The sequence below is a fragment of the Choristoneura fumiferana genome, chromosome 5, assembly GCF_025370935.1.
Source record: "Choristoneura fumiferana chromosome 5, NRCan_CFum_1, whole genome shotgun sequence".
Taxonomy (NCBI): domain Eukaryota; kingdom Metazoa; phylum Arthropoda; class Insecta; order Lepidoptera; family Tortricidae; genus Choristoneura; species Choristoneura fumiferana.
The window spans coordinates 10,581,475-10,598,339 of record NC_133476.1 but is presented as its reverse complement, the minus strand read 5'-3'; the positions used below and the strand labels follow the sequence as shown (position 1 = coordinate 10,598,339).

At 38.3% G+C, this 16,865-nt stretch overlaps 1 protein-coding gene across 2 annotated transcripts; it reads right to left on the bottom strand.

Moving 5' to 3' along the window:
• Positions 1 to 340: 340 nt before the first annotated feature.
• Positions 341 to 16,610, bottom strand: caz (FUS RNA binding protein cabeza). Of its 2 annotated transcripts, none has more exons than XM_074087832.1 (7): positions 16,413 to 16,610; positions 16,164 to 16,259; positions 15,696 to 16,005; positions 11,514 to 11,545; positions 2,556 to 2,704; positions 1,785 to 2,440; positions 341 to 1,561 (listed from the first exon to the last, which is right to left on the bottom strand). In XM_074087832.1, the coding sequence occupies exons 1-7, from the start codon at positions 16,420 to 16,422 to the stop codon at positions 1,534 to 1,536; spliced, it is 1,281 nt and encodes a 426-aa protein (XP_073943933.1). In that variant the 5' UTR covers positions 16,423 to 16,610; the 3' UTR covers positions 341 to 1,533. The 2 variants fall into 2 exon arrangements, with proteins under 2 accessions (XP_073943933.1, XP_073943932.1); XM_074087831.1 differs by having other exon boundaries at positions 16,164 to 16,334; positions 16,413 to 16,609.
• Positions 16,611 to 16,865: the final 255 nt, after the last annotated feature.

The window sequence follows — 16,865 nt, the reverse complement described above, 5'->3', positions numbered from 1 at the left end:
ATCATCATCCCAGCCTCAGCGAGTAGAATGTTAAGCAGGGAATGAGAGCGGACGACTCCTCGATACACAGTTTATTAAATGTATAAAATATATAAATCGAATCGATATTTTGTGGCAAATTACGTATTAATATTGTGTTATTTTGTAAGTACATTACATATTAATCTTGTAATTACAAAATAAACACAATTATGATTTCATGTTATTACTTCTTTTATTCATCATCATCATTATTATAACGACTTCACAAAAATGTTTAGAACTCCTTCTGTGACCTTCTAGAGTCCAATGTTATCTTGAATGGACTATAGGTGTTGTTAAGTTATGAATCAAACACGTTTTTATATCAGAGACATTTATTACATAATTAATTGTTACTTGCAATTAATTCGTAAACAAATACATCCCCACGATTATTTTACATTTAAGCCTACTTTATATAAATTTAAGTCAAATCTGCAACGGTATTGAATGAATAAAATAATGTTTTATTCAGTCGTTGACCATTTGTTATACAAATCAAAATTAGGGTCCTCCCGAATCTATCGACGCGGAATCGGCAAAAGCCTAAGAGCCAAAAAATCATGGTTCGGACGACGCCTGCCGACGCGTTACGTCTTTTTCGCTCATATTGCGTATTATTCTATAGTCTATTGCGGATTCCGCGTCGATAGATGCGATTCCACAGAATGCGAAATCAGTAATCTGTTATGTTTGCGGCCTCCATTTTTAGAAATCCTCTTCGTAGTTTACCCATCAAATAGAAAATAAGGTACTATATAATAAATAGTTATCTATCGCAATCACCAAAAAAACTTTTAATTCAATCTTCATTATCCGAAAACGTTACGTAATAATATCGTTTGGCCGGATGGAGAAATAGTAATTTTGTGAAAGAAATGGTTCACTCGCAACGTTTTTAGTGATTCAGATATCCAACAAATTACTAGTTATACTGTTCCTACCGCAGAAGAAAAAACGTATCATGGTCAACCTTTCGCATATCACTACTTTAGAAAAATCTTATATCTCAAATCAATATGTTAACAAATTTGACCCTTAAAACAATGTTCATTAAGTTCACTCGGAAAGATCGATTTTAAGACCAGCTTTTCTCAAAGTAGTGACGATATATCTCTCAATGTCATTCGAAAACATTACTAGAAAAAACGGAAAAACATAATACGGGCAACCTTTCGCGAGTTTCATTGTCTTGTCTTGGGTGACCCCTAACAGCCCGTACTTTGAAAATGTGTTCTAATAGCTAATGATAAAAAAGTGCATGGGACAAAATATATACTTCTTCAATGTTCGTTTTTTCGCCTGCTGCAGAACTGTCAACAATTACTAGAGTCAAGTATAGTGTGACATCAGAGGCAGAAGGGTGTCTATAATCTTAGTATAAAGCGAAGTCTTACTTAAATATACAAATACATACATATAAAAAAAATCATTTTAACAGGCTCTCAACAGCCTCTTAAAATCAATCGGAATAAAGTACTTGCAAGGTACGAAATATTATTATCAATAATCCTAATACGGCCTCTGGCGATCACGGCCTCTGTAACAAAAAAAAATCGTTAAGTAATTTGAGATAAACACGACTTAAGAATTATGAGGGTTATGTATGAGAACATGGTGTGAGTAATATTATAAGAGCTTGAAACGCGTTTGGCGTAAGTGGTGGATAATTTAATATGGTTTGCGTTCAGTACTTATAGCTACTTACAAGGTCATAATTAGTTACAAACTATTAAAACGGCTACAATTGAGTGATTAATTACCCTCCATCTCCTCTCATGGCACCACCGCTGTTGCGGTCACCACCACCGCCGCCGCCATAACCGCGTCGGTCACCGCCGCGATCTCCACCCCGGTCACCGCTGCGGTCTCCCCCGCGGTCGCCGCGACCGCCCCAGCTGCCGCCGCCGCGTCCGCCGCCGCCGCCCCGGCCTCCGCGCCCGGGCGGGCCACCGCCGCCACCACGGCCGCCAGAAGGTGGGCCACCGTCTCCACCACCGCCTGGCTTCTCTTCGTTGCATCTATTGCATGCCTTGCGCCAAGAAAAGTTCGTGTTTCCGCAGCTAGGGTTCGGGCATCGCCAGTCGCCTTCTCGGTTTCCGGAGGGCGGGCCGCCACCGCCTCCGCCTCCGCCACCCCGGCCCCCACCGCCGCCGCCACGACCGCCACCGCCGCGGCCACCGCGGAAACCACCGCCACCGCCGCCACCGCCGCGGCCGCCGCCACCACCCCAAGTATTTTGTCTTTGCGCAAGGGACACCTTAATTATAGAGCCATTAAAGTCTTTGTCATTAAACCACTCAATGGCAGAAGAAGCGGCGTTTGAATCTTCGTAGGTCACAGTGGCTTCACCCTTAGGTGCACCGGTCGCTTTATCTTTGTACATCCACACCTTAGGCCTTTGCGTCTTTTTATCGATCTGAAAAAAAAAAAAACATGAATTTCATTTTACTATCTTTACATTTATAACTAGACTAAGACATTGATCAACTAGCAATAGAATTAATTAAATTCATTCCACACATTAAATTTACCTTAATCATGCCTATGGCTCCGAAATGTGTGCATAATTCATCCTCAGAGGTGCTGGGGTCCATTCCTTGGATAAATATGGTGTCCTCCTGAGTAACCATGTCACCCCCACCTCCGCCACGGTCTCCGCCATAGCCTCCACCGCCACCACCTATAAGGAATTACTGTTTAAGTCATGATGACATTTATTGAGTGACTCTCATTAAAACTAATATTCAGATTTCTATTGAAGTTTATGATAATTTATGGAACAATGCTTTACGGACTGAAGTTCAGGAATATGAATAAAACGTTATTGACTGATAAACTAAGAAAATACTAAACCAAAAAACTTTTTTAAACCTGTGTTTTGAATTTAATTTGACCGCGACCTAATTATACAGAATCAGAAATAATCCTAGTTACTCTACGAAGCCCTTGCTAATAGCCTTAGCAATGACCATAATATTATCAGCGAAAACCATTCAAGACCGCTTTGCCCTATCAAGAGCTTCCCTCGCTTATTACGTTTAGACCATTACTCTGTCAGAAACTCAAGAAGCAGGTACCAGATCAGCCCGTGATGCCCTTCTCAATTACTATTTTAACCTTCATACATAACATAAGAACCCTCGATATGTACGCATTTAGAACAAGATGTGATAATTTATGTTACCAAGTTTAATATCCTTAGACCTCATTTTTTATCTGGAACTCAAATTCAAATTAACCAAGTCGACACAGTAACCAAATAGCAACTGGTAGACCAATACAACGACGAATTCGTGTCGAGGCAGATCCGACGTCATGACTTGTTATCAATAACTGGTGATGATTACCTTGGTTATCATATAAAATTAATATCATAAATCTCCTGTTATGTGTAAATATTATCACTGTAAACCTTCAGCAAATTAAATTAAATGAACACTTGCATTAATTTTTCTTGCAATCCCTTATCCGGCAATGTTCGAGTTATCAGTCGTTTCCTTAACATTCCCAAATACCATACACTTCGAATTTGAATCAGTTTTCAAGTTTAGCCTGGCTCTTATTAAGCCAATTCAGAAAATACAAAATAGATTTATTATATTTTTCAGTGTCATAATTTTGGAATTTTTTGTCAGACAGAAAATGTTATAAAAAATATGTTGTACACATATTTTCTGCAAAGGCTATTAAGAATTCTGTTATATTTTTAACTCTGTGTTGTCCTTATCCTTAAAATACGTAACCTGTATGTCCATATTTAAGAAAAATTGTTACGTAAAGCTGCAATTACACTGAATCGTTCGCCGCATGCTGCATGCGGCGACCGCAAAAGTGTAAAGAACACGGTAGTCGGCCGCATTCGGCGAGCGACAGCTGCCACCGCCTTAATATGGCCGGCGCAGTCGTCGGACAGACTAATAATGTAAAGACGACGACGTTCATTCGCCGAAGTAGTTTGAAACAAGTTCGGCGAAAGCGTAAGGTGAATGACTCAGTGTCGTCATCGCTTTAGAGAAGTTTCCCTGCCGGCCGCGTTAGGTATTTGTTTGGGATATTGCTGTCTTTATCGCTCGTGACATAAGAGCTCACAGCCGTCTCCTCCATGACTTCCGCAACGAAGTCTGTAATTTATATCGAGATAGCTGAAGGCTTTTCAAGATTTGGGCGGTTGAATTTTGGGTTTCGTTGTCCTCATATTATACGAAAAGTATAGCACAGAAATCAATGATATTTTACAATCAAGATATTCATTATATTTTCTATGCCTGTGGTTTTTTCGATTTTTGTAAAAATACTTTATTAGTCTGTAATTCTCGTGCAAAGTTGACATCTTTTTTTGACGACTTTTGAGCACCTGTAATTCTGATATTACACATTTATATGAAAATCTGAAAAACCACAGGCATAGATAATTACGTCTAGTCAAATGAGACCGGGACTACGTTTGTATGGAGAATGGAACGAAGAGACTTCTCTTAAGCGGCGGCCATATTATCAAGGCGGTGGCAGCTGTTGCTCGCCAAATGCGGCAGACTACTGTGTTCTTTACACTTTTGCGGTCACCGCATGCAGCATGCGGCGAACGACTTAGTGTAATTGCCGCTTATGTTTAGGGAAATAAATACCGAGTATATCAGTTGACTCTTTTGACCTCTTGACAATAATAATTATTTTACTTAAACGTTGTTATAGTGACACTTTGTAAGATGCTGAGCTACCAAACCAATTTGCATCGTGCAATCCTTCTAAAATAAAATGACCAAACCTTTATACTAACGAAACACCATCCTACCTAAGCCCATATTTACTAAACTGTGAACGAATATATTATTTAGATACCGGCGCAACTTAATACTAAAATACTCATTTGATAACACATTCAAACCATAGGGCTGCCAAAACAATATACCGAGTTTCTGGTATCATATCAGCCATAATTTTAGGAGTCATAGTCATGATAGTCAAATTTTCAGGATTACAATTATTTATAACATTTTTCATTCTAGAATATACCATGTTTAAAACTTTAATAGGAGTATCATGGGTACAAACAGCCTGAAAGTAGGACTTGATAGCGAAACTCTGTATATTCTACACTTTCTGTCGAGACCTGACGACTTGTGATTCCTGTTACACACTGAACAAGACTGCTGACAACAGAACGACGGAAATTTTATAGTACCTACTATATTAAGTTTTCTAAAAAGCTAAAAAATAATGTATTGCCGGACGTTACTGCATATTTTAAAAAGAGTGACTTTAGTTTCACTGTTTCTTTTTTTTTTATTAATTTGTGTTTGTTTGTATGTCTGTACGGGGCGAGGATAAGGCTGCGTTTCCACCAGAGATGTGCAAGGATGTGTTGCGAGGAATGTGTTTTTCATGAACCAATAGAATTAGATTAGATTTGTAGCTTGATTGATACCTCCACGCTTTCCCAAGAAAAGTCTTGACAGACGGACGGACAACAAAGTTATCCCATAAGGGATCCGTCTTGCCGACTGAGGTATGGAACCCTAAAACTGGATCTAGCAGATACCAGTATGTGATTAAACTTGTATTTTCGACCTCTTGACAAAATTACAAAGGGCACTTGCACGGTCTAGTACAGTTAATACGGTTTGCCAAATCCTTTAAAATAGTTGGAAGATACATATATTTAAAAGCCAATGTTTAGCAAGTAAGTTTGTTAACTCCTGTTGCATGTAAAGGTAGCTTAAATTATTTTAGTGTTCGCTAATAGGCATAATAAAATAAAAACAGTCAAATACCGTATTAATCTGTCATCTCCCAGGATAACAGGATCAAAGGAATTTGGGCACAAATTTGTGCCTCTGGGAGAGGACAGGTTAACTAGGTATGTAGGTATATTATTATATTATGTAAATCAGAGTTAGAGTGTGTCAAAGTGAAGCACTAGACTGGCCAGCGAAAGCTTTACGTTTTTAACGAAACTTTAATCTAGTACATTTTCGAGACTGTCAAAATTTACATTCTAGACCGGCTTAGATAATTTTGATACTTCGTATATAAGAAACAAATTATTTTTCGTTCAATTAAATTTCCTATCAATCTTAAAATGCAAAATGTTATAAGATTATGTTAGAATTAAATGTCAGAAGTTATAGGTATTCAATGCCAATTGATGCGTCTGGACGTACATAAAAGGTCATAAAATTTACCAAGGTACTCCTAACCTCCTGAGTCCTGACATTTTTTAACAGACTTAGTGCTTAAGACCTAGACGTGGTTGATATGCTATGTTATTTTGGATATTATTTCAAAATTCTTAGAATTCATTATTCAATTTGTACTAAAGTGCATTCGGCCGTTATTCTTAGTGTTAATTGGTCCTTTATAAAGTACGCGAGGACTCAGGAGGCTAAAGTGCATCAACTTTCACACATTATAAATGAATTTTGATGCAGCTTGAAGAGTCCCGAGTATAATTTAATATCTGGAAAATTTAAATAATTTCTAAGTATCAACATCGTTTTTAATCAGTGTACAGCAAGTGTTGTAAGTCTCATTTTTTTTTTATTTGCCGGGGTTTCTCGTGAACAGCTTTCGCTGGCCAGAGTCTAGCACAAACCGTATATAGTTTTTTGAGTACCTATCTTAAATGTCCGTAGGATGCCATAATATCATATTATTTCATTTTTTTTTTTGGAAATATAGCTCTATCGTTACTATCGATAGTATGTTATTTTGTTACTATATGTCATTATTTCTCTAGGTACAGTCAAGGGCAAAGATATCGACACGGCCAAAGTTGCAAAAATATGTATACACGACTTTATGCACTTAACATTAAGGCCGTGTATATGTCGGCGGCCGATCGTAAAATCCGCCAGATCACGAAATTCCTAGGCATATCGTGAAATGCCGCCATTTCATGAATTGGCTAAGGGACATCCGCCATATCGTTCATAACTCACCGTTTAGCGATTTGCTAGTGACGTTTAGGCAGATCATGAAATTCCTAGGCATATCATGAAGCGCCGCCATTTCATGATTTGGCCAGTTTAGGCAGATCATGAAATTCCTAGGCATATCATGAAACGCCGCCATATCGGTTCTGGCACTTCGCCGGCCGCTGCCGCGGCACGCTCGCTTCGCTCGCTCGGCTCGTGCGTCGTGATCACAATTAATACTGCTTCGCTCGTCGTACCTAAATTTTTCTATATAAATAAATAACAACTAGTGATACTTTATTTACCAACAAAATTCTAACCTCTAAAATACGGGCAGACGTCCATGGTTTTTTCACATTGTGCACAGAATCCGTTTGATTCACATAAAAAGAACGGAGCTGATGTTCAAAGCTTCTTTTGCACTTCTATTTTGAATTCAATCACTAGTTTCGGTTTAAATATCATTTTGTTGCGACGCCGACATTTTTCACGCGCTAAACGGCCGGTCAGCTGATCACGGCCGCATTGGATACGCAGCGCCACCAGTGGCCAAATAAGAAACTATTTTACGATGTGCCCGTATAGAGCTAGAATATCGACGAATGCGTTGCTCTAATCGATCTGCGTATTATTTCTCAGGCACATCGTGATATGCCTGGCCACGTTTAGGCATATCATGAAATGGCGGCGTTTCACGATATGCCTAGGAATTTCGTGATCTGGCGGATTTACGATCGGCCGCCGACATATACATATTTTTGCAACTTTGGCCGTGTCGATATCTTTGCCCTTGACTGTACGTTGGTCTGTTTTTTAATCCGAGATACTAAGCGTCAGCGGGATGGCAACATACATACGAAGTTCGAGTTTTGCACTTCGTAGTATTGGGGAAATAAGGCTTCGGAGGGGCCTGCAGGGCTACTACGAAACTCGAAGTTCGTATCGTACCGTCCCTCTCGCTCTCGCGTATTAATTAGTATAAGTGACGGAGGGACCGTACGACACGAACTTCGAGTTTCGTAGTAGCCCTGCTGACCCTATACTTGTACTATTACTTATTCTGTGCCTATACTACGAAGTGCAAAACTCGAACTTCGTATGTTGCCATCCCGCTGACGCTTATGCCATTTAAAACGCGAGTGAAAGGGACGGTGCGATAAGAACTTCGTTTTTCCAGTTTTGTAGTAGCCCTTTTGTGTTGTTTTTTTATGTTGGCACTAAGTGATGAACACTGTCGTATAATTAATCAAAGAACACTATTTTTACCTGTGCTTAGATTATATTACTTTATCGTAAAAGTGCATTTATATTTTCATAATATAAAAATAGAATTAGTGAATGTTTTAATGTTATTTTTGTTACATAAAATATACATTTTACCGATTATTTACAACTAGCTTTTGCCCGCGACTTCGTCCGCGTGGAATAGTAATTTTGGGAAGTATTTAATTTATTTAGGATACCTATTCTGCCAATAATAGTACATAGTAACTTCTACGGTTAACCGAAAATAACCTATTTTAATTTAATACATTGCTATAAATATAAACTATTTTTTTTTTGTTCTTCCATCCATCCATCCACCCGATGTTCTTTGGTAAAACATAAATATTTTGCGGATAGCCACAATTTAGCAATACGACGTGTATTCTACCCTGCCAACACAAAACGACTAATTCTTCATAGTGAACTCTTGACACCTTACGTCCTTTATAGTAAGTTAGGAGGGTAGGATTATAATTAAGACGGCATTTTTACTAAGCATAGCTACACATATTTCCGATAAATATACTTATATGTAGTAATTTGTTTGGAATTCCTTAAGAACTTTCATCCCCATATTTTCAAGTAAATAGGTTGAAATTTGAAAAGCGCTGGAGCAAATGTTTTTTAGGGTTCCGTACCTAAAAAGGAAAAAATGGAACCCTTATAGGATTACTTTGCTTTTCGTCCGTCCGTCTATCAAACCTCTTAAGTCAAGGCAATCAAAAGCTACAGTCATTAAAAAGGTGTTTCCAAACCTATTGCCTTAACAGAAAAAGTTATAGGGTACTTCCAGCTGTCCTAGAAACTTGGAATATTGCATAAAGGTAGCTCTTATTGCACAATAAATAAAAAAAATCTGAAAATCATAATTTTTCATGTCTGACTGTCTATGTGAATACGCCATCTAAAATGACCCCACATTGCGTAAATTTCGCCTATGAGCTTAGAAGGCTCTGCTAACACTGCATCATCCCCTCTGCTAACATCCCCTCGCAGGTAAAATTTTCAAAAACGCTTGAACAAATCTATTTATTTCTTATAAGTAGCCCAATCCCAAGTTTCATAAAGATCCATCGATTTATCTTCGACAATGACGATCTTCCATATAAATTTTCATCCCCTATTTCACCCCCCACAGGAAGAATTTTTAAAGACGCGCGAACAAATATGTATTTATCTCTTAGCGCGTGCCCAAATGCCAAGTTTCATAAAGAACCGTCCAATTATCTTCGACAATGACGATCTTCCATATAAAGTTTCATCCCCTATTTCACCCCCTCACAGGAAGAATTTTAAAAAACGTGCGAACAAATATCTATTTATCTTTTTTCATGTGCCGAAATGGCAAGTTTAATAAAGATTCATCGATTTATCTTCGATAATGACGACCTTCCACATAAACTTTCATCCCCTCACAGGTCGAATTTTCAAAAGCTCAAACAAATATAGACTTATTTCTTATCAAGTGCCTAAATGCCAAGTTTCATAGTTTTATCTTTGACAGCGACGAACTTCCACCATATAAACTTTCATCCCCTATTTGAACCCCTTAAAGCCTCTTTTTCGCGATAAAAGGTAGCCTATGTTCTTTCCCAAGGTCTATTCTATCTCTGTACCAAATTTCATCAAAATCGGTTCAGCGGTTTAGGCGTGAAAGCGTAACAGACAGACAGACAGAGTTACTTTCGCATTTATAATATTAGTATGGATAGTATGGAAGTATGGATTATATCGGAACCCGAAATCATAGAACAGCACTGTTCGTTTTATGCTGGCCACATTATTTTTACATTTGACATTTCAGACTGTCATTTTAGTATAGAAATAGACCATAAATACTCCTTGGTCATGCATGATCCGTCATGGCGACAAAATATAAAGAGAACTGCCGGTTTGCGCTATTGTCGCCCCCTGCACAGAGCTTTGCGTAATATTCTCTATTGTACAGTCAACAACAAAGGTATGAATACAGCCAAAGTGCATAAAATATGTAACCACCACTATATGTTCAGGCAATAAAGTCCTGTATCCATATTTGGCAAAAGTGCCAAATATGTACACAGATACAAACAGACACAGATACACATCTAGAGATCTTTGTACAGATATGTACAAAGATATGAATACAGCCAAAGGGCTGTATTCATATCTTTGTTGCTGACTGTATTGTTTCGAGTGATTTGATTTCAAACATCGCTTCCCCATGACAGAATTTGTCAACAAAATACTGTGACATTGACTTTACTTATAAAAGGTGACGCGAAGTGGGTTTTTAATAGAATATTCACGTCTCCGCCTCAATGGAACCGCATTCAAATTAAAGTTATTCGAGAAAATTTCAATAGAACAGAAATCATACGAGTCGCTTTTTTATACCACAGCAAATGATGCGGCCATAGCTGGGCACCATTGATCAAATAGTTGAACATCGTTAATTGCTAATTCGTTACTCAAAAAGTTGACTCGTTAAGCGATAACGGGTCACGTCTCGGAAGATTTAACGGAAGTTGCCGTTAATCGTTAATCTGTGATAGTAATTGCACTTTTTGTCGTTGCGTTAGTTTATCTACTTATCATAATAATAAGCCGAAAGTCTTCCACTCTTGCACAAAGGCCTCCTTAGAAAACAACAATGAACGACTACTCGCCACTAGCATCCACTGGTTGCCCGCAACTCTCGTGATGTCGTCAGTCCACCTAATGGGAGGCCAGCTTACGCTTCGCTTTCGAGTTCGTGCGATGCGGGCTGCTTTAGTTCTTCGGCGAATTTCCGTAGTCTGGTCCGCGCGTTACCTTTTTGGTATATAGTAGAGTAGATACTGGATTAACGATTTACGGGTTTGAGGAAATTTAACAGAAGCTAAATCAGTTTCTCTTTTTTTATTAAGTTTACTTAAAAGTTATGTGTTATTCGAAGAGTTAACTTCGTTAATTAATTATTAACGATCTGGTGCCCAACTCTGAACGCGGCGGCTAAAATCCTTCACGTGCAGTTTCCCATAGATGCCAGACAAGATTCCTATGTACGGTATGTTCTGTCAAAGGATAAAAATTAACTGGCAATGACGGGTATAATAATAGCAACACAGATTTACATTAAACCTCGTCAACTTGTCATAAAATACCTCAGTATTCTAGTACATATCTACTCTCAAGACTCAGCTGATGTGAAATAAACAAAGCAGTAATTTGTCAACAGCCAAGTAGTGAACACACCAGTAGAATGTCACGAGTAATTTGGCAGCCCTTATGTGATTACGAATTAAAAATATTACAACAGCACCAATCGCTCAACGCGAGGAGCTTTACCTTTATTAAAACCACCCCCCCTGCCGCCGCCACTAAAACAACAAGAAGAGCGTTTAGTACACTTGGGCTGGCGGGCTGGGATCACTGGGGAGCACGCAGATTGATTCACACCTAGGGTCACTTTAACCGGTGACCTTACTCGTGACGGTCCTTTTCGTTACCACTATGTATAAACCTTGATACCTTGAAAACCTTAGAACAACAGTTGGTGACAAGAATTATACAATTAATCTGGATGTAACATAACTGCTGGAACATGCACGCCAAAAACAATACCTTAAGTAACAGTAACTCAGAAGTGTGTTATCAGTAGTGTACCCATTCTTTCACTCAATGAGGGCTATCGTTTTTATTGTCTCACTAGATGGCGCACTGTTGCGTGAGGTTTTTAAGTATGGCTTTCAAAGTCTATTATTACGAGCGTGAAAACAAAGTTTAGATTAAAATCATATTTAATACACCTTAAAACCGCACCATAAAAATATCGAGCATGTCACAGTGTTGCATAGTCCCCGTTTTGTTCGGAAAAAAGGGAGGACAAAGGTTTCCGAAACACAAAACTGTCTCAAAACACAGACATTCATTGCCCCGGAACGCATATTTGCCATAATTAATTCCAGATATTGCAAAATATTCATTAAATTATTCTAATTATAAATAAACCTGCGAAGCTCACCCAAAAACTATGAGATTTGACATTTCGGAGACCTCACGCTACACTAGCGCCTCTAGTGGCGAATTCATACGCGATAGCCCCCATTCGTTTTTCAGTTAATGATGGCTGCTCGGAATTTTAGGTGTGATGATTTGTGTAATTGAAAACATTATTATTTTAGTTAGAAATTTAACGCGTATAGATGAAAGCTCCTGAGAAATGTGAAAATTTAAAAATGTATTTTTTTTAAATAGCCCCTTAAAGCCGAACTTTTTTTAACAGATATATACTACTTAAGACATGGATGTGGTTTACCAGCTTTGTTATTTTGGATTTTATTTCAAAATTCTTAAAATTCTTTATTCAATGAACAATTTGTACTTTACAAAGTACATTCGGCTGTTATACTAAGTTTTAATTGGTCCTTACTAATAATTAAAAGTCATATAATTTACATAAGGATTTGGATTATCAGGTTGTATATTATTGTCATTCATATCGGGTCTACAAAGACGGGTCGTACACTAACTGCACCTTATTACCATTACTACAGCATAAAGGATTGGCCACACCGCTGCTTAAAAAACGATGCGATACGGAATTGCAGTGACGCATCGTATGCGCTCCGTTTTTCTCGCATGCTCTCTACACTGCTGCTTAAAATACGAAATCGCAGAACGTCAGGACTTTACCGAACAAAACTCGTGAAATTTGCGGCACGTCACTACGATTCCGCACGGTTTGCGTAATCACCAGCAGCGGTGTCGAGTCGAAAGCATGCAAAAAAAAAAAACGGTGCGCATACGATGCGTCACTGCGATTCCGTACCGTAACCGTTTTTTAAGCAGCGGTGTAGCCGCTCCTTTTTTAACACAGTTCATGCATCAGAAGAAGAAAATGGATAAGGCTGATTGTCATATTGATTCTGAAGTGAAATTGGTCTTTAGTGTTTTTAATAAACTACAAATGGTATTGAACCTTAAGGTGGAAAAGGAGATTAGACTTGCAAGATCTGGTCTGAACATAATATTGTAAGTGGAATAAAAGCTAATGTTGAAATGGGAACACTACTGACGTTTTTGAAACTTTAATGAATAACCAGGTAGGTATGTTTTGTCCTATCACAACATTACACAAAAATGAACAACAGTTTTTAAATTGGACCTAATATCCGTTTTTGTTTATTTTACTAAAATGCCCAATACTCACTGCAATAAAAAAACTCCAGTCTGTTCTTTCTACTTTATCAGTAATTAGCTTTTAATACTACAATTTTCAAAATTTACAAAATCAAGCCCTCACATGACAGATGACATTTAGTTATCTGAATGAAGCATCAGATAAAATTGATCCATTACAGGCGGTTTTGAGTTTTCAGCTGTAAATGATTGACTTAATTTGCTGATACAACAACCAGACATGATGAGATGGAATTACTTTTTATTGTGTAACATGAAACAAAACAACTTTCCAACTATCAGGCAACTTGTTAAAATTATCAATGAAAAGTTGTTTTAGTATCAGAAATAACTTCAGGTAACACTTACATTTCACCTCTGAGTTTTTCGAAATTCATGTGCGGAATTACATTTGAAATTTACCACGAGCTTTGCGGTGAAGGAAAACATCGTGAGGAAACCTGCACAAACCTGCGAAGCAATTCAATGGTGCGTGTGAAGTTCCCAATCCGCACTGGGCCCGCGTGGGAACTATGGCCCAAGCCCTCTTGTTCTGAGAGGAGGCCTGTGCCCAGCAGTGGGACGTATATAGGCTGGGATGATGATGAACACTTACATTCTATTGTGACCTGAAAACAGTTATTCCCTTGCAAACAAGTTACCTGCTGAATGCAAACTAAATGATACCCCATGATACTCAAAAGAACAAACTGGTTTTTTAATTAATTGGTATTAGTTATGTGCTGGATTGTTAAAAATTTACATCTGCAGATATGGGTAACTTTTTTAAGTGTCTACATCCTCAGAATAAGGAACTGAATTTTCTTACCTATGGTCTAAGATCCAAACTTGAAAAGATTTGCATCAGTCTGATAACAGAATGAAACCTATTTTATAAGAAATTTAGCATATTAGAAATGGGTTTGCTAAAAAAATCGTAGACAGTTTATTTTTATAATTTTTTAAAGAATTATCTTTGATAAATTTTTGTTGCATCATCGAGAAGATAATAAGAAACTTTTATATTGACTTAAAGTAACCTACAATATATACGTTGGGTTTTCTATTGTTTACCTGGACAAACTACTGGGTTGCCAGGTATCTTAAACAGTTGTTGATGCCAGTCACTTTCACTTGATTAGATAGTAGACCAAATTTTAATCGTATATCAACATAAGCGCTGTTTTATTGCGAACACGTTGATATAAGGTTGTCTGCATTTAATTAAAAAATTGCCTGTCCAGGATATTTTTAGCAAAACCATTTCTAATTTTTCTAATATACTAAATTAATTATAAAATACATTTCATCCTATTATCAGACCAGTGCAGATCTTTTCAAGTTTGGATTTTCTACTAATAGGATTTGAGATATTATAAGTGAAATTCTTTACAATACTGAGAAATGCAGATCTTTTTTCCCTTGGACATCCACAGATACCAATGTCAAGCACATTACCAACTTGTAGGTATATAACCAGAACCTTTCATTATCCTGACATAACTGAATTGTAAAACTCATTCTCGCAAGCAATTTGATCAATTAACATAAAAATCTTTAAATAAATCTGAGGCCTCATTGTTTAACACACTTGGAATCACAATTGTTTTCACTATTTCTTTCTGTCACATATGGTATAAGACAAGGGTAGAAAGAGATGGTGATAGTGATCACAAACATTGGCACATCTAGGTTTAATATTCAAGGGGGAGCCTGGCCTGGATTTTTGTGTGAAGATATCAGTAGGTATTATAGGATTTCCGAGTTGGTAGCTCAGCATCCCGGGATGGGCACTAGACCATACTGGGGTGGGCATGGACCCCCCCCTTAGATACGCCAACGTCAGTGTGCCAGACAATAAGGCATGATTGTGACCATCATTACAATTCAGCTAAAAACTCAGAACAATGAAATCTCTAAAACATATTTGAGTATTTTTTTTATATGAGCGGTAAATAAACAGCTACAGCAACCATAAAAACAACCATGACCTCATAACCCTTACGGGATATGCTTTTTTTAAATCATTACATAATTTGACAGATTTATTCCCAGAAATGATGTAGTTTTTAACGCATCGTACACATAATCACAGTGGATAACTGTTGCACTAATGCACAAAACGTGCATTAACCCTTGCATGGATCATCAAAATTTAGTAGATGATTTGAGCATTTATTTATTACTAGTCTTGCTATTATCTTCGTTGAAGGTGATTGATTATCCGATTACCCAGAAAATTTCTCTTAGTGCTGATACAATTACAAGGGGCATCATATTCCTTATGCCCCTTTTGTTGGCGTAGATTCTACAGCATAAATAGCTATGCAGATAAAATTGACAACTTACCCATATCCTCCATCTCTATTTCCACCATCTCTATTGTAGCTGGGTCTGTCACCTCCGCCGTATCCGCCACGGTCTCCACCGGAGTATCCACTGCCACCGCGGTCCCCGCCGCCATAGTTTGAGCCGCCTCGATCGCCACCACCGTACCCGCTACCGCCGCGATCACCACCGCTTACGTATCCACCCCCATTGTTACGGTCATATCCTCCGCTGCCACTGCTACCACCTCCTGCTCCGCCTCCGTAATTGGAGTTATAACCTTGCCCATAGTTATTCCCAGAGGCTTGTGTACTACCGTAACTATTGCCACCTAAAAACAAAGAGTAATGTAGTGTTGTGGTTAATTCGTGTTAAAACTAATAAATATATTACTATTATATATTATAACTTAAACATAGTATGCGACTTGCTAAGTGCATGAAGTGGTGTAACGCGCAGCGTTCACGTGTAAATAAAGTGAGTTCTAACCTGCATTCTGCTGGCCCCAATCTTGGCCTGCGTTCGGAGCAGCATAACTGGCTTGATTGTAGCCTCCCTGTTGTCCGGCGCCATAATTAGTATCACCTGAAGACAAATTTGGTGGTGGTACAGAATATTGAGCGGAATATCCTCCGCCGCTGTAATCGCCAGAGGCGTAATCTAAAAGAAAATATTGATGTTTAAAATTTACTGGGATAATTAAATTGTGCAAACTAAAACTGCATTTTAAATACTCACGGTCGCCCATATTTAGGAGTTAATGATGCTGAAACTCTATATTTCCACTAAAACTGCGTCTCGGCTAACTCGTTTCATTCGCGTTGAATAGCGAAAAGAAAGATGGATGGATGGAGTCCAGCGTCAGCACTGCCAACCCAACAAAGCAAGATAACTAAAATGGCGGCACGACGGCAGGCCAACCAAGCAAGCCAAGCAAGCGTGAAGCGTGGGCGTTGGTATTAGTTTAGTAGTCTATCGTGAGTCTATCTATGGAACCATATTCTGCAGGGCTACTACGAAACTCGAAGTTCTTGTCGTCAGTCGTGCTGTCCCTCTGACACTTATACTATTTAATACGAGAGCGAAAGAGACGGTACGATACGAACTTAGTTTCGTAATAGCCCTGCTAAAATTGGTATCATGCTATCTCTCTTTGTCTCGTGACAAATGCCATTAGCGTGAGCGGGACGG